This window comes from Phoca vitulina, unplaced genomic scaffold (assembly GCF_004348235.1).
Source record: "Phoca vitulina isolate PV1807 unplaced genomic scaffold, GSC_HSeal_1.0 scaffold1, whole genome shotgun sequence".
Lineage (NCBI taxonomy): Eukaryota > Metazoa > Chordata > Mammalia > Carnivora > Phocidae > Phoca > Phoca vitulina.
The window spans coordinates 68,656,775-68,683,165 of record NW_022589704.1 but is presented as its reverse complement, the minus strand read 5'-3'; the positions used below and the strand labels follow the sequence as shown (position 1 = coordinate 68,683,165).

Here is a 26,391-nt window from a genome sequence, read left to right as displayed (position 1 = left end):
GAGGACAACCTGGCTGGGCAGGAGGTTTGGGAAAGGGAGAGGGCAGTAGGCAATGAGGTCAAAAAGGCAATAGGCCAGTCTTTGTAGAGTATTTGTAGGTCATTAAGGACTTTGAGTTGGGAAGCAAATGGAAGGTTTTGAGTAGAGAAATGACATGATTTATCTCACATATTAAAAGCATCAGTTGGCTTGTGGAGGAGCAAGGGAAAAAGCAGAAAGCCACTTAAGAGGCATTGTAACAATTTAAGCAAGCAATGATGATGAGAGAGACATCAGTGCAATTCCACTTAAAATCCCATTGGGATTTATTGAGGAGCTTGGTAAGTTTATTCTATGAAATATATGGAAGAACAAAGGTCCAAAAGTAGTAAAAGCAGGCGTGAAGGAAACAAACATTTACTGAGGTTCCTCCTAATTCATTGCTGCTTTTTTATCAGTCTCCATTTCTGGATCCTTCCTTCTTCCCACCCACTGCATTGATGGGAAATTTGCTCCTTAATTATCCACTCCAGTTCCTACATTATCAGTTTCTTCCTATTCTATCATTTCTATCACCTTACAAAGATGATCTAGAATCTCCTATCTTTTAAAAAGAAGAGAAAGGAAGGGAGGAAGAGAGGCAGGGAGGGAGGAAAAGAAGGAGGAAGGAAGGAAGGAAAGAAGGAAGGAAGGAAGCAAGGAAGGAAGGAAGGAAGGACAGTTCTTAGTTGTGTGATAGAAATTAAAACCACGGGGGCGCCTGGGTGGCTCAGTCAGTTAAGCGACTGCCTTCAGCTCAGTCATGATCCCAGGGTCCTGGGATCGAGCCCTGTGTCGGGCTCCCTGCTCAGTGCGCTTCTCCCTCTCCCTCTCCCTCTGCCCCTCCCCCTGGCTTGTGCTCTCTCTCTCTCTCTCTTTCTCTCTCTCTCTTCCCCTCTCAAATGAATAAATAAAATCTTTAAAAAAATTTTTTTTTAAATTAAAGCCATGGTCACTGGCATTATGAAGTCCTCCTTGACTCCTCTATATCTTTCACACTCAAATCTGGTCTGTCAATAAATCTTCCTGGCTCTACTTTCAAAATATATCTGGAATTCTACTACTTCTGACTTTCTGAACTGTTATCACCTTGTTCTTACCCATATCACCTGTTCTGTGCCACCATTATTATTCTATTATTGCAATAGACTCCTACTTGTTCTCTCTGCCATTGCCTATTTCATTCTGTTCTCAATATACAGCTAGAGCTACTCTTCTGCAGGGCCTTCTAATGGCTTCTTATCTCATTCAGAGTAAAAGTCAAAATTCTTATGATGATCTACAAAATCCTATAGGATGACCTTTCCTCTCAGACCTCATCTTCTGTTACTCTCCCTCTAGCTCACTCCTTCCCTGGATCTGACCTCCTAGCTACTTCTCAAATATGACATGCCTGCTCTCACCTGAGAATCTTTGCACTGGCTTTACCCTCTGCCTGGAGAGCTCTTGTTTCCAGTACCTTGTTTTTTGCTAAAGTGTCTCATTGAGGCCTTCCTTAATCCTAAATCCTAAATCCTAAATCACAGGATCCCCCAATCATACCCCTATTCCTCTTTCCTGCTTCATTTTTCTGCATAGAACATACCACCCTCCAACAAAATATATACTCACTATATTGTTTATTTTCCATCTCTCCCCTCCCACTAGAATGTAAGCTCCATGAGGGATGGATTTTTGTTGGTTTTATTCACTGCTGTATCTTTAGCATATAAGTAGTTTGATAAATATTAAATGAATGTTCAGAGCTCATGTTTTAGCAGGGAAAATAAGCATTAAGCAACTAATTATATAATTAACAATTAATTATAATAAATAATTATAATTACAGTGAAAACTATCAAGAAAAAGAAGAAGGTGTTAGGAGAATATTAACAAGATGTCTAATCTTGTTTGAGAGGGGATGAGGGAAGGCTTCTCTTGAAAGTCAAATGTATGTTGAAATCAGAATGTTAGCTTAGCTACATAATGAGAAGGGAGAGAAGCTGTTTAAAGTAATTAAGATATTGGGGAAATTGGTGATAGGAAATCAATAGTAAAGGATGTTTTAATTTAAAAATCAAACAAATTATGGTATCTATACCTCTGAGGAGTTTTAAGATAATAGGAAATCAGCTGTCCTGGATGAATTTGGACATTCATTTATCTAAAGCAGGTATAGGATCATGTGATCTCTTGAAGCAATTTTTAAATTAAAAGATCAACTCAAGAAAGATTTCAAGAGAATTTAGTAAAGTAGCTAAACTCTTGTTGGGATTAAAGACATTTGTAATTCTTAAATGTTCAGATTAGGTCTCATGGCCATATAAAACTCGTTAGAAGAGGATAGATATTCTGGGCTATAAACTCAGTGGCTTGTGGCAGGGAAATCAGTGTTGTCAATATTTAAAAAAATATATCTTTCCCAAATACAACTAAACCATTAATATATCTTTGGTGTCTTCAATTTATCCTAAGCAAAGACTGTATATTTATCACACCAGTAATCTTTTGTGAAAAGTTCTTGGCTGGAAAGTAAACAAAAAGCCTTTGAAAATAATCATTATCTCTTCTTCAGCAGTTTAGATTGAGTATCAAAGCAGAAACTAAAACAAATGGTCTAAAAGTAGAATAAAACATTTGAAAGCACAATTTCCCTGGAAATTTTGGAATATGTGGCCATTGTAATACATAGCTCAGCATAAAGAATAATTTACTAGCACCAAGCCTGAAATATTTGTTCCATTTCATATTACATGAAATACAAAAAGTACCAGAAATATTTATATGATGTTTAGTATAGATCAATTTTTCCAGTTTATCTTTATTTTTACTTTCTTCATTTGTTATGCTAAGTATATTGTTTCTCTCTGTGTTAGTCAGAAGAGATTAGGTTATGCTGCAGGAATAACCACCTAAAATCTCAGTGGTTTAAAACAATGAGGATTTCCTTCTATTATGCTCATTGTCTATCATGAGTTGGCACAGGGGTTCTGCTCATTATAGTCACTCAGGCACCCAGGCCCATAGACACTTCATCTCGACTTGCTTTTTCTCAGTCACTATAGCAGACAAAAGACAATGTGTTTAACTTACACACTGATTATCATAACTTACATTTAAAAGTGACTTATGTTACACCTGAATGGGTGTATTACAGTCTGCTGGCTACACTGTGTAGATATGATATATGCCCAGAGAATACTATTTATAACTTTATTATTATTCAAAAATTAAAACAAAATAAACCTTTTTAATTGGTTTATATGTTCTGGGGTATAAATCTTGCTAAAATTTTTAACATATTCTATACATATTATCTCTATTTTTAAGCAAGGGCTTCTTTCTGAAAGTTTGATTTACCCACACATAAATAACCTCTGCCAAACTTGGATCCTTAATTCTAGTTTAATGAGCTTCCTTTCTTACTCCTTTCCCTTTCTCTTACTCTTGCCTCCAGAAATTTCAACATTCATTCTAGCATTCTAAGAAAAATATGTATCTGTGTGCATTCATAGAATAAACTAAATTATAATAGTTTAAATTAAAAACTTCTTTAGTTAGAGCTGCCTATTTTTTTAAATTGTGAGATAACTGGGAAATGAAAACACTGAACATGTTAAGTTTTTATAATTGCTTTTTTATCTTTTACTTACTGTTTTTTTCTTTTCCTCCTATAGGTATTTCATGATGTTGCTTACAAAGCTAAAGATCGCAATGACTTGGTATCAGGAATCGATGAATTTTTGGATCAGGTTACTGTTCTCCCTCCTGGAGAATGGGATCCAAGCATTCGTATAGAGCCTCCCAAAAATGTTCCTTCTCAGGTATGTTTTATTTGAAAATACTCTTAAAAATCCCATCATTTTGTTGTCTTTTAAATACATGTACTGAAATGGTATAACTCATTCAAAAGATTCAAAGTGATTTAAATTATAACCTCTGTGATGTTATGATTTATAATAACAAATATATATTTGGCATTCATTCCGTTTTTTGACACAGAGCTCCTAAGCCCCTTGAAATTTCCTAAGTGAGGAAAGCAACAAAGGTGTCTTTTGTTATGTTAATGAGGCGACTTTTAGAACTCAGCACAGGATGGGGGCTGGTGGCCAGTGGAGCCAAGCATGTGATTAGAGGGTTGGAACTTTCAGTCCCACCCTCTCACCTCCAGTGAGTGGAAGGGGCTAGAGATTGAGTTCAATCCCAGTGGCCAATGGTTTAATCAATCATGCCTCTGTAATGAAGCCTCCATGGAATCCCAAAAGGACAGGGAACTGAGAGCTTCCAAGTGGTGAACATGTGGAGAGTTGGGGAGAGTAGCATGTCTGGAGAGGGCATGGAAGTTCCTGCCCTTTCCCCATACCTTGCCCTGTGCATCTCTCTACCTGGCTGTATTCCTGAGTTATATTCTTTTGTAATAAACCAGTAATCTATAAGTAAAATGTTGCCCTGAGTTCTGTGAGCAGCTCTAGCAAATTAATTGAACCAGAGGAGAGGGTCGTGGGAACCTCTGATTTATAGCCACTCAGTCAGAAGCTCAAGTAGCAACCTGGGGAGGGGCGTGGGGGCCATCTTGCAGGAATGAACCCTCAACCCTGGAATCTGATGCTGTCTCCCATTAACTAGTGTCAGAATTGAGTTGGATTGTAGCATTGCTTGTTGGTTGATATAGCTCTTTGAAATTGGCAAGTATTAAGAAAATTCAACCTCCTGCACAGATACGGGGCTCCCACCACTATGGCTTCTCATGGGGTAATTGGCATTTTCCTCCTCTCTACTCTTCCCTTCTTGTGTCTGGAGCTCGGCATAGGATCCCTGATCTAGGAATTAAAGATCTAATTTTGCTGGGTGTCCAGATTTTCTTACCACTTCTTACTTTAATTATTTCTGTGACTACCTCATGGCTTAATTCATTTAAATCTTCCCAAGTGTATCTGAAAGAAGAGAAGAATAAGAAAAGGCAAAAACTTGCCAGAAAAAAACATAAACCACAGGGTGAGAAGGCCAGTAGATACATAGAGAATGTTCTAAGACCTCACTAGGAAATGAAATTGAGAAAACTGGAAGAGTGCTTTTATCAGTTAACAGGTGAAACCTGTTAAGCAATGGTCATAAACTTGTGGCTGATGAAGATTTGGTGCTCAAAAACAAGTCAGACATCTTTTGAAACATCACACAGAGAAGCAGCAGAGACTCAACTTGCCTAAGCCTTTATTTATTTATTTTGAGAGAGAGCGCATGTGTGGATGAGCAGTGGGTTGGGGCAGAGGGAGAGGGAGAGAAAGAATCTTAAACAGGCTCCATGCTCAGCCCAGAGCCCATTGCAGGACTAGATCGCACCCTGAGATCAGGACCTGAGCAGAAATCAAGAGTCAGTTGCTTAACTGACTGAGTCACCCAGGCACCCCAACCTGAGCCTTTAACCAAAGTTTCACCATCTGCTGAAGAGCCCACACAGAAGGAGCTTCTTGATCTACCTGAAGAATCTCCTGAAACAGCTGAAAAAGTAGTTATTGCTCTCCAATGTCCAAGTGGGTCCTGAGAAGAAAGTTTGTTTAGTGTTGCAGTTCACAGGTCTTATTTGACTGGATGATAAAAATCAGGTACCACACATCCCTATACAGCCTTTCTACTTTCTTTCCCAGAAGGCCCCTGGAAGTGGAGGAAGGCTGGTCCCTGCAGGATATAGGAATAACTGTGGATACTATACTCAGTATGAAAGAGAAGGAGCAGAGCAACTAATTAAGAAATGAGAACTACATGTTCTACATAAAATCAGTTATACCATGACCTTATAGAACACTAAACGATTCACATTAAAGTCATGCAGTACCTCAATTGAGCTCAAGGCAATAAACACTCTAATGTTGATATCTATGGGAACATATGGACATAAAGGATTGGAAAAGGATTGTTCTCTGCATATAATAGTTTTTGGAATGTGCCATCTTATAATATACCAAATGAAAACTAGATAAAAATGTATACAGTAAGGCACTCAATAATTTATATTTTTCCTAGCTGACATCATTTATCACTAAGTTGAAAAACAAAGTCATATGACCTTGTTTTCTGCCTCTTCAGTCCACCTTGCCACACTGAGCATTTCATTACTCAGTCAAACTCTTTAAAGTCTATCAAGTAGAAATGTTTATTCTGCTGTATTTCTACAAATTAAACTTTAAAGACATTTCAAAGCTTTCTAATGCTTTAAAGTTTTTTTTTTTGATATCCCATAAAGGGTTAGTATCCAAAATATGTAAAGAACAAACTGAGGGTTCTAGAGGGGAGGGGGTTGGGAGGATGGGTTAGCCTGGTGATGGGTATTGAGGAGGGCACGTTCTGCATGGAGCACTGGGTGTTATGCACAAACAATGAATCATGGAACACTAGATCTAAAACTAATGATGTAATGTATGGGGATTAACATAACAATAAAAAAAATTTAAAAAAGAAAAAAAACTCAATACCCAAAACCCAATAATCCAATTAAAAATGGGCAGAAGACATGACCAGACATTTCTCCAAAGAAGACATCCAGATGGCCAACAGACACATGAAAAGATGCTCAACATAACTCACCATCAGGAAAATGCAAATCAGAACCACAATGAGTTATCACCTCACACCTGTCAGAATGGCTAAAATCAAAAACAAGAAATAACAGGTGTTGGCAAGGATGTGGGGAAAAATGACCCTCTTGCACTGTTGGTGGGAATGCAAACTGGTGCAGCCACTATGGAACACAGTATGGAGATTTCTCAAAAAGTTAAGTAGAACCATCCTTTGGTCCAGTAGACACACTATTGGGTATTTATCTGAAGAATACAAGAACACTAATTCAAAGGGATACATGCACCCCTGTGTTTATAGCAGCATTATTTAAATAGCCAAGATATGGAAGCAGCCCAAGTTGTCCATCGATTGATGAATGGATAAAGAAGTGGTGTATATATATATATATATATATATATATATATTACTCAGCCGTAAAAAAGAATGACATCTTGCCATTTGCAACAACATAGATGGAGCTACAGAGTATAATGCTAAGCAAAATAAGTCAGTCAGAGAAAGATAAATACCATTCGATTTGACTAATTTGTGGAATTTAAGAAACAAAACAAATGAGTAAAGGGGGAAAAAAGGAGCGAGACAAAGAAACAAACTCTTAACTGTAGAGAAGAAGCTGGTGGTTACTAGAGGGAAGGTGGGTGGAAGGATAGGTAAAATACATGATGGGGATTAAGGAATGTACTTGTCACGATAAGCACCAGGTGATTAAAATAAAAACTTAAAAAAAGGTAAAAAAAGGTTCTTTTTGATATGTATGTATTGTTTACCTAATTAATGTTAAGATTTATTTAATTTTACCTTGCACTAAATTGGAACATTTACAAGTTCCAGGTGGATCAATATTTTTAAAAATAAAATAATGACAACATTAAAAAAAAGAAAATTCAGTGGCTGGCTTAATCATATTATATAGAAAATTCCCCATTACTGCTAATCATATTTATGATCGGGAATAACTTTTAAATTATAATCTTAGGTATTAACTTTGTGTGGACATATGGTACAAAAATTATAAAAATTTTGCCTATAAAAATCCAGTGTGCATTTCACTCATTATATAATCCAGAAAGGTGAAAATAAAGACTGTTGCTATTATTTGGGGTCACATTTTTTAATTGCAGGCCTGACTTTGTTGAGATTGGTGGCCAAATGTTTGTTAAGCCCACTCATATTGGCACCTCTGTTCCTACTGAATATACCTCCTGAAACCCTCCCAGTTGTCATCTAGTCAGCCTTGTCTTGGGTTCTTGTCCCTGTGGAGTACAACCCATCAGACTCTACTGCCCTAGTTGACTCAGCCCTGGACATAGAAGTTTTCCTGGTTAGCCAGAGATGGGCAGATGAACAAGTGTACCACTCAGCCATGAGTATTTAAAAAGGTCAGCTTAATCTCACTATCAATTTAAGAAATATGTACTGATGTCTTATTTCTATATTTTCATTCTGAAGTCATTTCATAATTATTAAAGATTATTTGATTTCCTTTTCTCAACAGTGACAATTTTCTGATTCTATACCTACAGCCACATAATTTCAGTTGATTTCAAACTACTAAAATAAAAGAAGTTGCTTAAAGAGTAACTTTTAGGTCATGATTGACTTATTTTTGTACTTGTAAACATCTTTGCACTTACAACATTAGAAAAGGCAATATAATGCTTCTTGAAGTAATAAGAAAGAAACTCTTTAATTGATGTTATTTGGAAAAATTCTGTGAAAATATTAATACATCGAGAGTGAGACTTTAAAAGTCACTTGTTAACACTATTTAGTTTTTTAAACATTAAAACTGAAGTCAAGCATTTTTGAAAACATCTTGCCTTTGAGGAATGATATTTTTGAAGCAAGCTGAGGCCTGGGAACTCTATTTTTAAAATTATTTTTATGGGACTCTTTAAAATCAGGATTAATTATTGGATTCTGAGTATTAAGAGGCAGTAGTAGAAAGAACATTGAATTAGGAATCAAGGCATTTGGGTTCTGCTATGCTTCTTTACAACATTAGTATTTTTTAAATGTATGTTGTAATTGAATAACAGATACTATGAACTATGGTTTCTTTCATTAAATGAAGCAAGATAAATTAAAAGATATTAAATACTCTGACTTCATACTCATTCAAATACTATTTTACCCCCATGGGATAATTTCCATGGTTTTTATGGTCTTTTGAAATGTGTGAATCACAGTTGTTTTTTTTTTTTTTTTTTTTTTGTGAGAGAGAGCACACACAAGAGCGAGGGCGGGGGCAGAGGGAGAGGGAGATGCAGAGCTTGATCTCACAACCCTCAGATCATGACTTGAGCCAAAATCAAGAGTCAGGTGCTTAACTGACTGAGGGACCCAGGTACCCCATAAATCACAGATCTTTAAGCACTTTTTCCTCTCAGTTAAGAGAAGAATAACTAGTCACCTCAAAGGATAACCTTGAAAATATTCATTAGAACTTTATGTCGGGCATTATAATCACTCCCTGTGTATACCCCAAACTTCTTTGCTTTTCTCTCATACCATTTACTTGCTTGTTGAAACCACAACCTTGTGTGAATCCAACTCTTTAATCTGTACCTGCATTGATACAGCTGAGCGTAGCTGAAGGAAAACGTAACTACACTGACTGATCTCATTAATTCATGACCACATACTTCAAGTGGGCCCTTAATGTTGCAAGTTCATCATACTATACTCCCCTAGGCCAATAATTCTCTCTAGATGACTACTTCAGACCCGTTTTCTCTCCTCAAATCTTCAGCACATCCTTCCTGACCCTCACTTTCAGATTTGACTTGCTTCCCACTTCACTGAGAAATTTGAAATGATCAAAGAGAACTTCCATAGACTCCCACTACCATGCCTATCTGCCTACCGGCATCTGCACCCACATAATCTGCCTTCCCATATATTACTATTGACGAATTATCCAAAGTTAGCATTCTACCTTTGCACTAGATCCCATCTCTTCAAACCTATTCAAAGACATTATGCCACCAATTCTCCTCTTTCTCTCCTATATCATCAATTCTTTTGTTCTGTATTACATCATTTTTACTAGCATGCAACCTTAATTTGCAAATCTTAAAAAAAAAAAGAACTCTCTTTACTGCTACCACTATCAGCTACTCACCCATTCCTTTTTTTTTTTTTCCCTCTGCAACCAAATGGCACCGGAGTTCTCTGTACTACCTGCTCCAGTTCCTCTCCTCCAAGTCTCTCTTAAACTTTCTCCAATAAGGCTTTTGTCCCCATCACTTCACTAAAATTACTTACATGAAGGTCACCAAAGATCTCCACAAAGCTCAATCCCATAGTCAACTCTCAGTCTGAATTTCATTTAGCCTGTCAGTGAACAGCATTTGACAGAATTGATGATTTCCCTTTCCCTGATATACTCTCTTTGCTTAGCTCCCAAAACACCACATTCTTGATTTTCCTCCTAGCTCACTGGTCACTCCTTCTCAGACTCCTATGCCAGTTTCTTCTTTCTTTATTTTGAAATGATGCAGGCTCAGTCTGCAGTCATCTTCTCTTCTCTCCCTACACTCATTCTCCCGATAATATCATCCAATCTTATAGCTTTAAATCCTCTCCCAAATTTATTGTTTACTTTGAACTTGAGAGTTATTTATCCAAATGCCTGTCCCATGTCTTCACTCGAATGTCTTCTAGATATCTAAACCTTGACATGTCCAAAGTTTGAACTGAATTGTAGATTGTCTCATTTCTGTTCCTGTATGCATCTTTGCATTTATGTTAGAAAAGGCAATATGATGCTTCCTGAAGTGTACAAGAAACTGATCTTTTTGAAAAGTCTCTTCTATCTGCACCCTCTTTTTTGTTAGGTCCTAATTCCAATCTTACTGTTGATCAAGCCCAAATTACTAATTTTTAATTTATTCTTAGATTTCCATTCTGCCAGGAAATACTCTTGGTTTCACCTTTAATATTTATCCAGAATTACACCACTTCTCATTGATGCCACTGCCACCATCCTAGTTCAAGCTACCATCATTTTTCTCCTGGATTATTGAAATAGTTTTTTAACTGGTCTCCTTGTTTGTGTCTTTGGCCCCTGTGTTCTCAACACAGCAGCCAGAGTGACTCCAAATGAGATCATGCTACTCCTTTCCTCAAAACCCTACAACACTAACTCATTTCACTGAGAATAAAAGCCAAATACTTACAACGGTTTACTAAACCTACTCTGGGATCCCTATACCTCTTCAAAGTAAACTACCACTTTCTGCCTTGCTCGCTCCTCTCCAACCATTTGGCTTCTTTGTTCCTTGTTCTTCAGACCCTACAGCCATACTCCTGCCTTGACACTGTCCCATTGGCTCTTCTTTCCTGTCTGGATATCCCCCAGTTATTCTCATGGCTTAGTCCCTTGACTCCCTCAGATTTTTCTCAAATGACACTTTCTCACTGATCTACCTGATGGTTCTGTTTATAATTGCCACTCTTTCCTCCCTGCCCACCCAGCCCACACCTCAGACCATGCCTTACTCTACTATAAATTTTTATTTTTACATAGTTTTTTTTTTAAAGATTTTATTTATTTATTTGAGAGAGAGAGAATGAGAGACAGAGAGCATGAGTGGGAGGAGGGTCAGAGGGAGAAGCAGACTCCCTGCCGAGCAGGGAGACTGATGCGGGACTCGATCCTGGGACTCCAGGATCATGACCTGAGCCGAAGGCAGTCGCTTAACCAACTGAGCCACCCAGGCGCCCTATTTTTACATAGTTTTAATCTTTCTAACATACCATAAAATTAATTTACTTATGTGTTTATTTTTTTATTGTTGGCATTCCCCATTAGAATGTGAGCTCCACAGACCTGATTTGTCCACTGGTGTATTAGTGGTGGGGCCAAGAACCTGACACAAATTGGCTCTCAATAAGTATTTGTTGATTGACTAAATAAATTGTATAATTTGAGTAGTCAAATATATATTCACTCATTGATTTGTTTTAAAATATCAAAATACCTGTGTTTCTGAACAAAAAATATTTCCTATATTTTACTCAGAATATTCGTCAGTACTGTTCATACATCTCTTTTCACACACCTTTCCCTCTTACTATAAGATGAACACTCCTTAATGAAACAGGTGCTTTAGAATGGCTAATATCTTTCATGGTTTATCATTTGCCTTATCTAAGTATAGCTTTTTCCATCGTAAGACCCTGAGTTAACATAGCCAGTAAGGGATAATGACCCAGAAGACCAAATAATATCACTTGCTTTCTGAGATTTGTGGAAGCTAAGAAGTGTTTCCTGGGTGACTGTTGGGTATTGAAGGTACTGAGGCCACTCTTAAAGCCCTTTACAATGGATAATAATTATTTATATGTAAAGGCAGTTCCTCCATCAGTTGACAGACATCCTCTCTTTTATCTTTGAACTTTAGTTCAATGTACCTATTCATATACCTGGAAAACTGTAAAAACATTAAACAGTGAACTTTTCTATATTTTGTGCATTTCAAAGCCTATTTTTCTCATGTTTCAAACCTGTGCCATTTTACCTAAACGTCCCATTGTACATAAGAACATTTGATAATGATTACACTCTTTTGGAACGGCAGTCAAGTAAAAATTTTAATTGCACCACTTTAAAAATTTGTATGATCCTTTTAAGTCCTTTTGAACACACTGGCATACTCTAAGATAACTGATAGGTAGGATTTTCTGATTTTTAAAAATCTCTGTCACTGAAAAAAGTGGGTGGAATAGACTTGTGAATAAGACAGCACTTACATAAGCCTCAGCTAATTTTTCAATGGCTCAACTGAAGTCTCCTTTTGTAATAATCCTTTGAATCTCTGTGAGTCAGAAAAAACCATATTGTAAATCATTCCATGGGTAGGAAGATATCAGCCAGAATAAAAGAGGGAACTACCCTCAAAAATAGCTAATGGTAATAGTGTAAGTTTATTGAACAGTTGAACTATGCCAGGCACATAACGCCGCCATACCTAGTACCTCCTCACTCCAACCTACCCAGCCCTTGTCTCTCTGTCCCCTTCCTTTCCTTCCTTTGTCTTCATAGCTCTATCTCTACTTGACGTTAGAGATTTGTTGTTTGTCTCCAGTAAGAATGCTTTTTCTTGCTCATCTTTGCCTCTCTAGCATCCATAACAATGCATGGCACACGAGGCACCCAATAAAGATTAGTTGAAAGAATGAACAAATGTCCATCACGTCATTTAATTTTCTCAATCCCACTGACAGATGTTATTACTACTAGTAAATGGAGGAGGGAACTGAAGCTTTAGGAGGCTTAGATAACTTGCTAGGAGTCATGCAGCAAATAAGTAACAGAGCCTGGGTTCTTAGCCACTCTGCATATTGCCTCAAGGGAAAAACATCTGTTTTTGTTATTTACAACTAGCACCTGAAATTAAAAAACAAAAACAAAAAACTTCCTGCAGGAGAAGAGGAAGATTCCTGCTGTACCGAATGGAACAGCAGCTCATGGGGAAGCAGAGCCCCACGGAGGACATAGTGGACCCGAACTCCAGCGAACTGGAAGGTTAGTGAAAAGCACTTGTATGGGACTTCAAAGACCAAATGAGACACCGTTCTTTGTGTCAGGAATTGCTGTTTTGAGATGTAATTTTTTTAGACTTTGAGTACTTAGTGAATACTGATTTATTTGAATACCTATTTATTTGTTTGAATACCTAGTACTCGAATACCTATTTAATGCCAATTAATTTGATTTCCCAGTATTTGCTAATGATTTTTGTTACTATTAAAGTGGATACATCATTCCATTTTATCTTACCTAGTCTTTCATTTTGCTGTGCATAAAATGCATTCACAGATTCTTAGAATGAATAAGAAAACTGTCAGTTGCCCCTTCTAAAAGAGCCCGTTGAAAGCTTCAAGTTCAATATGGAAATAAAAATAAATACCAAGAACTCAGTCTTATAGACCCTGTCTCATTACATGCAAGTAGGATGTATATAATAGTATTTTTTATTTTTATGGTTGTAATTTGAAAGAGCTATACGATTTATTTTTCTAATCACACATCTTTGAAGAGATGAAAGCTTCAATTTATTTCTTAAAATGGTTCTTTATCGTTTTTTGACAGCTTGTCTCTCTCCAAGCAATGTGTGAGCAGAAAATCAGAGAGCCTTGGGAGGGTCTGTCTTCAGGGAATATGTGCGCACACAGCCTCCATTATAATTGAAGGCAATGGCAAAGGCTTTGCAGGATTGGTACTCCCCGCCCCTCAAGGCCATTTCCGGACTGCTTTCACTGTGTCCTCTAAGCCGACTTTCCGGTTTCTGACAACTCTGTGCATTTTAATTCTTCTCTGTTCTTTCCCTTTATCTATGTGTTGTCTCTGAGGAAATGTCCTTGAACGTCTTCCTCGGGCTCCATACATAATTTGAGATGATTCAAACAATTTTTTCCTTTTCCCTTTACTGGAAGCGCGGTTACTCCTTCTGTTTGCTTTCGTATTTTCAAATGCTGTCTTTTTATTTTTGGTGGTTCTTTTTTTTTCTCTCTTTCTCTCTCTCTCTCTCAGGTATAACATGCCACATAGCTTAGATTTTTTTCGAAGTTCACTTTTCCTTACTGCTTCCTAAATCCTCCCAGGTCACCAATATCCGGTATCTTCGCTTCTCCAGAGTTCTTCCACAGATTCTGTTGCTGACATGACTTGAAGTATCCATTACTCATCTGCTCTCCTGGAGTTGCTGGTGTACATCTGGGCTGCCCTTGCACTGTTCTCTGCAATGACCTCCCACTTCCGGATTTAGATTTTTGCTGCTAAAAGCACGTTCATTACACAGTAATATAATAGCTACTTAGACGAATGTATGCCCTAATAAGTAATTAATTAGAAAACAACGGTCTAGTAGGAAGTACTATCAAACCTATAAATATTAACCACTAAGTAACAGTTCATAACCACCTCAAAATATTTTGGGGATTAGGTGGGGTATAAATTATAAATGAACGAATAAATAGTAGATTAAATCTATTTTGAATTGTGACTTTGATAAGTTAACACATCATTCAGAAATGATCCTCCCCAAATAAAAACTATGCATATGTTTAACAAGCACAGGTATGGGAAACTAAGGTGATCTCTGTGTGTGTGAGTTTCACGGGTTCACTGTAAGCTTCTTTGGATTTAAATGTCCTTTTTTCAGTTAGAATTTCATCCCACTCAGTTTCTGCTACTGCCTATCTTTCTGATGGAAGCAATCACTAGAAAAACATAGTGATTCTATCACTTACATAATAGTAAGATAGTTACTAACGTTACTATTGTGTCTATGTCAGTCAGATCAGGGCAATTAAAAATGATAGTCAAAATTTTCAGTTATCCTGACGATATACATTTTTCAAGGCAAACCAGAATTTGTTTCTCAAGAGAACAATAATTTTTGAGGTGATTCTTAGATTGCCAGTGAATATATCTATCTAGAAAATAAGTAACAAAACTTAATATTTTTGCATAATCCAAATATATTCAGCATACTGGCAGTATATTGGAACATAATGTGTTTTTTTAACCTTCCCGTAGGAACTTAATCATGGTCTTATTCATTTTAATATGACATCTTTATTCCATGGAGCACAAAGAGCTCTTAGTAGACAAATGTTAAATCCACATATTATTATTAAATGTTCAAAGAATGAGAATACTTGTTCATTAATACTCTCTTTCCTAGTCGATTGAAAACATTTTGGTCCTTAAATTTTAGGGAGCATTTCACAATTTAATGCTATTTGCCCCTCCTCTTTCAAGTGTTTCAATGTGGTTTTTGGATACATTTAGAATAAGTGAATTTATACCAAGGAAGGTCACCATTGTCTTGTGAATGATAGATGTTGGGATATGTCTAGATAAAAGTGGATCAAAATTACATTTTTCTAGGTTGGTTATTTTTATTAATTTTTTAAAAAGATTTTTAAATTTATTTATTGAGAGAGAGAGAGAATGATAGAGAGCAGGAGAGGGGGGAGGGTCAGGGGGAGAAGCAGACTCCCCGCTGAGCAGGGAGCCCGATGCGGGACTCGATCCTGGGACTCCAGGATCATGACCTGAGCTGAAGGCAGACACTTAACTGACTAAGCCACCCAGGCGCCCTCTAGGTTGGTTATTTTAAGGTCCCCTTCCTAATTTCCTAAAAATGGAAACAATCATGGAAGCAATCTGTCTTTACTAGGTATTCCTGTCGTCCATAAGGCCATTTAGATGCCTGGAAACAATACATGGTGAGGAATATTTTGGCAGAGAAAGTAGGTAACTGGAGCCGTGGTTAAACACTCCATCTTCTCTCCAGGGTAATGCTCACTATTGGAGAATACGAAAGGCAGTTTACCCTCCCAGCCTTCCCTTTCTGCCATGCTAACTGAAATGTAAACAATTGGGAAATACTGCCAGTGATTGAGGGTAGTAGACCCGAGTTTAGGAGGAATTGATGGATACAGAAATGGCACGGAGATTAGAGTAATCCTTAAATCTCATTACTTGAATTTTGATGGAGGAACTGCTCTGAACCTTGTTTAAGAGAACCTGGGGTTTTTTGGTTGCTGGCCCAATATCTGGTTAGGACTTGAAGTAACATAGTGGTGCAAAGCCATCTCTGTAGATCACAATAATACAATGTAGCAGGTTAAAATGGGTCTCATCTCTGCTGATGGAAAACGTATACTGTGACCTGGCAACAGAGTAAATGAGGGTTTTGATTTGTGTGGGTTTTTTTTTATATTTGGATTTCACTCTTGTGTTTCTCCCCCCTGTCTTAGGATTTTTGGGGGACTTATTTTAGATATCAAAAGAAAAGCTCCATACTTCTGGAGTGACTTCAGAGATGCTTTCAGCCTGCAGTGCTTAGCATCTTTTCTGTTTCTCTACTGCGCGTGTATGTCTCCTGTTATCACGTTTGGAGGACTGCTGGGAGAAGCAACTGAAGGTCGTATAGTATGTATTATGCTCTCCTTGGATTTTTAAAGCTCAACCAGTGTTTAAGATTCATAGTTAGATAAGTGTCCATTAGCTTTTGGATTCCGTCATGAGGAGAGATTTGATGTGTGGTCTTACCGGTACACGTCATATGAGTTTCCTGGATGGCAGGTAGAACTGGTGCTCTGGGAGTGGAATACCTCAGAAGTTAGCTCTCAGTCTCACACAAGGTTCTGGTCTCATTCCTGACCCCCAGTCCTCGGCTAGCTTTCTGCTCTGCTTCTCACCTCACAAGGAGCGCATCTCCTATTTATACAGACGATGCTTCTGTCCTGGCACTTACCACGAGTACATGTAACTTGTTAGTAGGAAAAAACAAACAAGATAAGGAATGTGGAGAGGACACATCCCCACTGAGTACCACTCATATTCTGCTGACTGCTTGTCCCTTTTCTTTTTTTTAATCTTTTTTTTTTTTTAACATTTTATTTATTTGACAGAGAGAGACAGATAGGTACAGAGATAGCGAGAAAGAGCACAAGCAGGGGGAGAGGCAAAGGGAGAAGGAGAAGCAGGTTCCCCGTGGAGCAGGGAACCGGACGTGGGGCTCGATCCCAGGACGCTGGGATCAGGACCTGAGCCGAAGGCAGACGCTTAACGACTGAGCCACCCAGGGACCCCTGCTTGTCCCTTTTCTTATCGTCCTACCCCACATCCTGCCCAAGGTCGCTAGGCTTTTCAGAGCAAAGGAGAAAGAATATACTCATGTATTTTAAATATTTTCTCCCTAGTTATAATGGTTGCCTGTACAGCTTAGATAATGGACTTATTTATATCTCCACACAGAGTGCAATCGAATCTCTCTTTGGAGCATCTATGACTGGGATAGCTTATTCTCTCTTTGGTGGACAGCCTCTTACCATATTAGGCAGTACGGGACCAGTTTTGGTGTTTGAAAAGATTTTGTTTAAATTTTGCAAGTAAGTGTCAAATACTTTTGGCCCTTAGCCCCTTTCTATTTCTCCACTGTATTTATACTTCTCCCAACATCACATTCGGAGTCTGCTGGGAGAGGTAGAAGTGGCTGATTAGATTCAGTTTGCCATTTTTGTCTCTCCATGGAAATAAAGGAAAAATAAAAGATTTGTGTAATATGTTAAGTAAAATTTCTAAAAAATGATACTCTGTTTTAAACACTGAGAAACACCTTTCAGTTTTGTCCCCTTAAGATGTTCCCTTTAGACAGTCTTGAATTTAGATATTCATGGGATGTGAAGCTTATTTACTTTCACTTCCTGAATTAGACTTATTTCCATCTATTTAAAATGGTGGCAAGCTGTTAAATGACCTTATTCCCACTGTTCTTTTCCTCCTTCTAGAGAATATGGGCTGTCATACCTATCTTTAAGAGCTAGTATTGGACTTTGGACCGCAACTCTGTGTATCATACTCGTGGCCACCGATGCAAGTTCCCTCGTCTGCTATATCACCCGGTTTACTGAAGAAGCTTTTGCTTCTCTTATTTGCATCATTTTCATTTATGAGGCCCTGGAGAAATTGTTTGAACTCAGTGAAGCATATCCAATCAACATGCATAATGATTTGGAACTGCTGACACAATACTCGTAAGTAATATTTCTCCTGTTGGCTGTGGGTTTTTCTCTTTACAAAATTGCTATTGTTTTAAGAAATATGAGAAACACCCTGCAGATAGAGTGACTTAAATTGATTCACGATCTAAATCCCTGAACAGACTCTCAGAGTTGAACAGGATTTTAAAAGTCCTCTCATTAGCTACTGATCTGATATTTGATTTCTCATTATACAAACACAAACAAAACTCACTGAATTTAAATGTAATTTTGCTTTCAGTACTTACAACTTTTATGATGGAGGTACTCAGGCTTTGCCTGTTGAAGGTGATATTACCGTTTAGGATTAAAGATGGGACTATACCTACTGCACTTTCTAGTTTTAGTACGCCAGCCGTTTGAAATTTCTCTAATGCTGTGTTTGCAGAGTGTATGTGGACATTATGTTGCGCCTTTCTTTGATTTAATTTTAGGATTTTTTTGTTGCCTTTATATATACACATTTTTGCACAACAAATATTTGAAGCAATATGTTCTTTACAAGGCAGTTAACTACCAACGTTCTTCTTATAAACTGCTTAGATATAGCTTCAAATCCTTTGAAGGTTTATTTATTACCTTTATTTACTAGTGGAAGACATTGGAACTGTTGAAATTAGGCCAAAATACTATATTGTTAGAATTTTGTTAAGAATGGTGTAATAATACAGCGTTGAAAATAGCACGATTTTTAGTACCTTAAATTTTTCCTAGTCATCAGAGATATCTTTAACAGTATACCTCTGTTTCAGACAAGAAAAGCCAGAGTGGAAATATAAAATAACTTTCCCAAAAGGCAAATAGTTAGGGTATTGTGAACAGGACTCAGAAGTGGATGAAGGAGGTGTCAAGGACACTCAGGAAGCAGGCAAATCAGAAGAATGATCAGCTTGATCAGAATGAGGGATAACCCTTTCATTTCTCTTTAGAGAGCAGTGTCACCTAATTTGGATATCCTTGCTAAGATATATATTTATCTGCTTGGATTTTTCAAACTTATTACATGCCAAGCACTATGCTAGAGGTATAAATAATATTCTGTCCTGAGTGAGCTTCCAGTTTAGTAGGGAATGTAGACAAACAGACAACACAATGAAGTAAGTGCTGTGTTAAGAGATTGATACAGAATGCAATGGTACCACACCAGAAGAACACCCTACCCAGATTTTGAGTTCATAGAGGACTTCCTGGAGGAAGTGACATAGAAGACCAAAATAGCAGTAGGAGTTAGGAAGGTGCTGAGGAATAGGGTAGGAGAGAGGTCCAGATGGAAGGAAAGGCACAGGTCTGGATGTAAGAAATGCATTAAAACTTTGTAATATTTGTCAAAAGTCATAGAGATAGTGGTAAAACAAGAAATTAGATTCAGGTTTTAGGATTTTGATGCAATTTTCAGTTCACTGGTGAATACAAATAAACTCTCCAAGAGAAACAACATAGAACAAGTAAATCAGGTAAAAGCAGAACTATTCTGTTTGAAGTGGTGGGAGGCACCTGTCCACCCTTCCAGTTGTTCCTGAACCCTCAGTGGCCACTTCTAAGGTACTTCCGACTGAGGAATACCATTTAATATCTCTCTGGGTTTAAAAAGGAAAAAGATCAGAGAAGCAAAGACTGTGCCCTGGATAATGGTCATAGCTTGAAGGTAGAAGAAAAAATAAGAGAGAAGGATCAGAAAAAGAAAAACAAAAACCTGGATAATGTCAGATTGTCGAAGACAAGGGATGAGGCTGTGCCAAGAGACTGTTAGAGGACCGTGGTAGAGATCAAACCGAACGAGGGAGAGAGATCATGATTAACTTAAGAAACAGCATCGGGTAGGGAAGGGAGGTAGAACTACAAGCTAGTTTGCAAAAGATGAAGAAGGGAGTAGGCGGTAACGACGTGGAGAAAGTATGCACAGACCATTTTGGTGTCAAAGAAACTGAAAAACAGTGCCTGCTGGAGAGGGCAGTGAGATCCCGTGAATGGTCATTTGTGACAGAAAAGAGGTATCTGTGTTTGGAAATGAGGACATAGAGGCAGAGGAAAGAGAGAGATTAGAGATGATGGTGAGAGAGTAGATAAATGTGGGATTGCAACCTCCCCAAAAGTGGTGAGATCAAGACAAATTGTGGGGTTCAGTAAGACAAATGCTCAGAGGATAATTGGAGAGCAAAAATAGCTTTGTTTGTCCATGATTCCTGCTTTTCAGGGCAATCAGGAGGAGAGTTGCATGGGTCTTGACTCTCTCAATGTTTCCATCTCCGCTTTTCTGAGAACAGATCCCCACAAGTTTAAGTTCAAGTTATGCTTTATCACAGTATACGCATCCAAAAACTAATCATTTGAAGGCTGAGCAGGAATGTGTGCTAATCACCATGTTCCATTGCCCAAGTGCTCTTCTCAACCACAATTAGGAAAGACTGGTTCATCCTGCTGGGTGCTGAGGTTTTAGTATCACTTGGTGCTGAAACGGGTGTAAGAGAAACAGGGAGGTTGACAGTCTCCCTGGGAAATGTGCTGATCAGATATCTGTACTGCACCATCCTCACTTTAATTTTCACGCTGTGATTCCCAGGCTCCCAATACCACTCACATTGTGCTCATGAATCTGATCAGTAGTGCCATTACCTGGTCTTCGGAGAAGCAAAGCTAATATTTTGCTATGCATATAGCACATATATTGATCAATGTACGTTTAGTCATGTGCATTTAAAAAAGTAAGTAAAATATTGCTAACGAAAATGTCTAATGCATTGTATAACCTCATATGTGTGCTTGAAAGCATTTTCTGTTTCATGGATTCCATATAACACTTTTGGTGGTTTTCTTGTTCTTGCCACTGTGACCTTTTCACACTAATCAGTTTGTAAGTGCCATTATACTCATGCTCACCTAAAATTTTCTACTGATGTTGCTGGCCTCATGCTTTCACAGTTTTTATGAGAAAAATTCTTAGAAAATGTCATAGCTAGGATGCAATATATCTGAGATTGCAATCTTTGCAAAATTAATATGCCCATGCTTTCACATATCTTGTTTAGGTGTAAGATATTGAAAAAGGCATCATATTTAGGATCTGTGTTTCAGATATTCTTTATACTTGGGCCTCCTATATTCAGATTTTCTTAAATTCATAGTTTTACCAACCAAATAACAAAATGTCTTTGATTTTTTTTAAAAAGACTTTCCTAGTTTCTCTGGCATCCTAACCTTATAATGTGGTAATATGTAGACCTTATATTTGAAGCAATAAGCTTTCTTTTCATTGTGCCAAGTGCAAGTGTCAAGATAATCAATTTAGTTTCAAGAATATATACATTACACCAGATGATCAAGCTGAATATGTCAAGTTAGCAATAAGTAATGAGTTTGTGGGAATAACTTTTTCTAGGTTGCTTTGATTTTAAGAAATGGCAAAAATAGAATAAAACATTCTGCTTATATAAGATGGAAAGTTCCTTCAATATATAGTAATAATCTAAAGCTCTCAAAGATGGCTAGCTAAAGAAAGATTGGGGTGGTATTAATTCTTTGCAGTTGGTTGGGTCAAAGCAAAGAGCAGGGTCTATTACTCTAGTTTCCGATATGCTAGCAGACTAGAGTTAAATAATATCCAACAATTACCATGTCATTAGGAGGAGTGATTTTACTACTGGGTTACTGAAAGATTTTTTGTTTGTTTAGTTTTGTTTTTTTACCCCTATCTCTTTGTTGTTTATTCCAATTCCCAGCCTTCCACATAACCCAGGACTATTCTGGATAAATGTTATTTATTGACTGACCTTATACTCATAGAAGAATATTATTTTTCTTACAACTGTGCTCTTTGACAGTAACTTTAACATGACTCTTAAAGATTTCAACAACAAGTTTTGAATAAACTTGAGATGTTATGAAAATCTTAATGTGGGATAAAGATGTACAAATCCAGATCCATAAAACTAGTTCTGACTGAAGATTTAGACAGGGTGCCAATATGGTGGATAAGTCATCTGGAAGAACGAGAGGCAGGATTGCAACCTCTAGCAGAGATTGAAAAGTTTCTCAGAGATGTATGGAGAAAGAAGATGAAAGGGAAATTCTCATAGCTCATTGACCTTATAGTATTCTCTAGTCAAAAAATAAAGAATAAAACTCAGCTTTAGAGAAACCCCTGTGTTTCAGCTTTTTTAAATCAGATTTTTACTACATATACACTTGACAAACTTACCCAGATTTCTTGCAACATTAGTTTATAATTATACTTTTATGGTTATGTATTTATTTGTATAATGTATGTGTAACTTCACCAAGTTAATCTCTGTAATGCTAGGTCCATGACTATTAGGCACACTTTTGAACCTGCTGTCCTAGCAAAGTGCTTTGCACGTATCATAAAATGAGCATGTTCATATTTTTACATTTCTGGAAATGCCCCTTACAACTGATATACACATTTAACATAGAGTTTTTTCTCCTTTAAAAAGCTGATAGATTATCTGACATCTTAGAATCAAATAAATATAATTATAGGCACTCAACAAATGACTATTCAATAAAGAAACTTCTGGCAACCCATCTCATTCTTTATTTTTAATCCGAACACTTGCTATCTTTGTTTTCCCTTCTCACTTTGAACTAAATTCTTATCATTAAGATAAAGTCTTATCTTCACCAGCAATAGCATCCAATGTAAGTTTAGCATTCGCCTGTTTTATCCTCATTGTTTCTAATGGATTATGAGCCTTTTGTGTACTAGATTAATGTCTCTTCATCTTTCTGCCTCCAGAGGCCAAGAGGGTTGGTAGAGATGAATAAACCTTTCTTAACTGTCTTGCAACAATGTTACTTCCCAGATGCACCTTTAGCTACTATTTTCCTTCTCTGTAACTGTAGATTTGCAGACATTAAATAGAATTATCTTTCACTCTTTCTTGTCAAATAGCTGTAAAGGATAGAAATTTACATGAGCATCCAACATTAGAGGGAGAGTGATAAGCAAAAAATGTTGGTTTCTTAAGATACATCGAATGGCCTCAGTCATGAGGCTGTTTATCAAATACACAGCATTTCACTTAGTTGAGATGTGATGAACTTTGTCAGAGAGTTTACAATCTTTGAAGTACTGACCTCATTTCACTTCCTGAATTGACCTAGATTTAAGGATACAATCTGAAATATTTAAAATGGAATATAATGATGTTTCAATTTATATTAAAATATCTCAGCCCAGATACTGCAGTAATGTGTATGTGTAGGTTAACCCACAGCCATAGGTAGCTGGTATTTTAATCAGGAGTCTAAACTCCAGAATGGTCAGGTAACATTAAAGCAGAGAGCCTAAACTCCAGAAAAGTTTACCACAAACCTATCTACTAGCCACATCTCAATCAACACTAAGGCTTTGCTGAATCTCGGAAATGGATTTTCATTGGTGAAAGTACTGGTTTGTTAATCAGTGTAATGAATTGCACTGGTATAATTAAAGGTAATCATTTTGAACTAAATGAAAATGAAAACACAGCTTATAAAAATTTGTGAGATGCAATAATAGCAGTGCTTAGATAGAAATTTATAGCACTGAATGCATGGATTAGAAAAGAAATATCTCAAATCCATGATCTAAACTTCAACCTTAGGAAACTAGAAAAAGAAAAGCAAATTAATTTTAAAAATTAGCAAAAAGGAATAAATAATAAAAATCAAAGCAGAAATCAATGAAATTAAAAATGGGAAATCAATGGAAAAAATTAAAGGACCAAAGTCTGGTTCTTCAAAAAGATCGATAAAATTGATAAGCCTCTAACCGGGCTAACAAAGAAAAAAGGAGAGCATACACAAATTGCTAATATCAGAAATGAGAAAGAGGACATCACTAAAGATCCTATGTGCACTAAAAAGAAAATAAAGTGATACTATGAACCCACAAATTTGATAACCTAGATAAAATGGACTAATTCCTTGAAAGAGACAGTCTGCTGAAACTCACACAGGAAATAGATAATCTGAATAGGCCTATATCTATTAAAGAAATTGAACTGATAATTGATAACCTTCCAAAAAAAAAAGCACCAGGCTCAGATGAATTCACTGTTGAATTCTGCCAAACACTTAAGGAAAAATTTATACCAATTGTCTACAACCTCTTTCAGAGGATAGAAGCAGAGAGGATAGTCCCTAACTCATTTTATAAGGCTAACATTAGGCTAATACAAAAACCAAAGAAAGATATAAGAAAAGGAAACTACAGACCAATATCTGTCATAACCAAATATGCAAAAATCCTCAATAAAACATTAGTAACTCAACTTCAACAATGTGTAAAATAATTTTACACCACAATCAAGTGGGATTTATTTAAGTATGCGAGGCTGGTTCAACATTCAAAAATCAATTAATACAAGGCATTCCATCAACAAACTAAAGTTGATAAATTCCATGATCATATCAATAAAAGCAGTAAAAGCATTTGACAAAATCCAACACCCATTCATGATAAAACTTTTGGTAAACTAGGAATAGAGGGGAACTTCCTTAACATGATGAAGAATACAGAAAAACCTACAGCTAACATCATACTTAATGGTGAAAAACTAGAAGTTTTCCCACTGAGATCAGGAACAAGTCAAGGATGTCCCCTCTCACCACTCCTTTTCAACATCATACTGGAAGTTTGGGCAAATGTAGTAAGACAAGAAAAGCAAATAAAAGGTATACAGATTGAAAAGGAAAAATAAAACTGTCTTTGTTTATAAATGACATGATTGTTAAGTAGAAAATCTGGAAGAATCAACAAAACATTCCTGGAAATAATAAGTAATTATACCAAGGCTTCAGGATACAAGGTTGATATACAAAAGTTAATCACTTTTCTATATACCAGCAATGAACAAGTGGAATTTGAAATTAAAAACACAATACCATTTACATTAGCACACCAAAAAAAAAATACTTAAGTATAAATCTAACACAATATGTTCAAGATCTATATGAGGAAAATGACAAAACTCTAATGAAACAAATAAAAAAAACCTAAATAAATGGAGAGATAGTACATGATCATTGATAGGAGGACTCAATATTGTCAAGATGTCAGTCCTTCCCAATTTGATCTATAGATGCAACACAATCCCAAGTAAAATCCTAGAAAGCTCTTTTATGAATATCAACAAACTGATTCTAGAGTTTGTATAGAGAGGAAAAAGACCCAGAATAGCCAACACAATAATGAAGGAGAGCTAAGTTGGAGGACTGGAACTACCCGCCTTCAACACTTACTATAAAGCTACTGTAATCCAGACAGTGAGGTATTGACAAAAGAATGGACAAATAGATCAATGAAACAGAATAGAGGGCCCAGAAATATACCCCCATAGATATAGTCAACTAATCTTTGACAAAGAAGCAAAAGCAATACAATAGAGCAAAGATAGTCTTCTTAACAAATGGTGCTGGAACAACTGGACCATCCACACGCAAAAAAAATGAATCTAGACACAGACTTTATGCCCTTCATAAAAATTACCTGAAAATGGATCATATTCCTAAATGTAAAATGCAAAACTATAACAACCCTAGAAAATAACATAGGAGAAACTCTAGATGACCTTGGGTTTAGTTAGGACTTTTTAGATACAACATCAAAGCTATGAGTCATGAAAGAAAGAATTAAAGCTGGATCTCATTAAAATTAAAATTTTCTGCTCTGTGAAAGATAATGTTAAAAGACAAGCCACAGACTGAGAGAATACATTTGCACAAGACATAGCTAATAAAGAACAGTTATCTAAAACATCCAAAGAACATCTAAAACTCAACATTAATAAAACAGGATTTTTAGGGCAGTAAAACTACTCTGTATGATACTATAATGGTGGATATATGTCATTATAAATGTATCCAGTCCCATAGAATGTCCAACACCAAGAGTGAATGAATCCTAATGTGAACAATGGACTTTGAATGATAATGATGTGTTAATGTGGTTAATGGGTTACAACAAATGTTCCACTCTGGTAGAGAATGTTGATAATGGGGGAAGTGATATATGCGTCCAGGCAGGGGGTATATGGAAAATCTCTGTAACTTTTTTTTTTTTTTTAAGATTTTATTTATTTATTTGACAGAGAGAGGCACAGCGAGAGAGGGAACACAAGCAGGGGGAGTGGGAGAGGGAGAAGCAGGCTTCCTGCCGAGCAGGGAGCCCGATGTGGGGCTTGATCCCAGGACCCTGAGATCATGACCTGAGCCGAAGGCAGATGCTTAACAACTGAGCCACCCAGGCACCCA

General features: G+C 36.9%; 1 protein-coding gene and 1 pseudogene across 6 annotated transcripts in view; both read left to right on the top strand.

Moving 5' to 3' along the window:
* The window catches only part of SLC4A10 (solute carrier family 4 member 10), a 301,442-nt gene that overhangs the window by 210,801 nt on the left and 64,250 nt on the right, over positions 1 to 26,391 (top strand). For all 6 annotated transcript variants that reach the window (XM_032409423.1, XM_032409442.1, XM_032409411.1 and 3 more), the window contains 5 exons: positions 3,675 to 3,821; positions 13,005 to 13,105; positions 16,351 to 16,525; positions 17,354 to 17,487; positions 17,887 to 18,132. In XM_032409423.1, the coding sequence (XP_032265314.1) occupies positions 3,675 to 3,821; positions 13,005 to 13,105; positions 16,351 to 16,525; positions 17,354 to 17,487; positions 17,887 to 18,132 (803 nt within the window). The remainder of the gene's footprint in view (positions 1 to 3,674; positions 3,822 to 13,004; positions 13,106 to 16,350; positions 16,526 to 17,353; positions 17,488 to 17,886; positions 18,133 to 26,391) is intronic.
* LOC116635483 lies at positions 4,084 to 6,273 on the top strand (annotated as a pseudogene).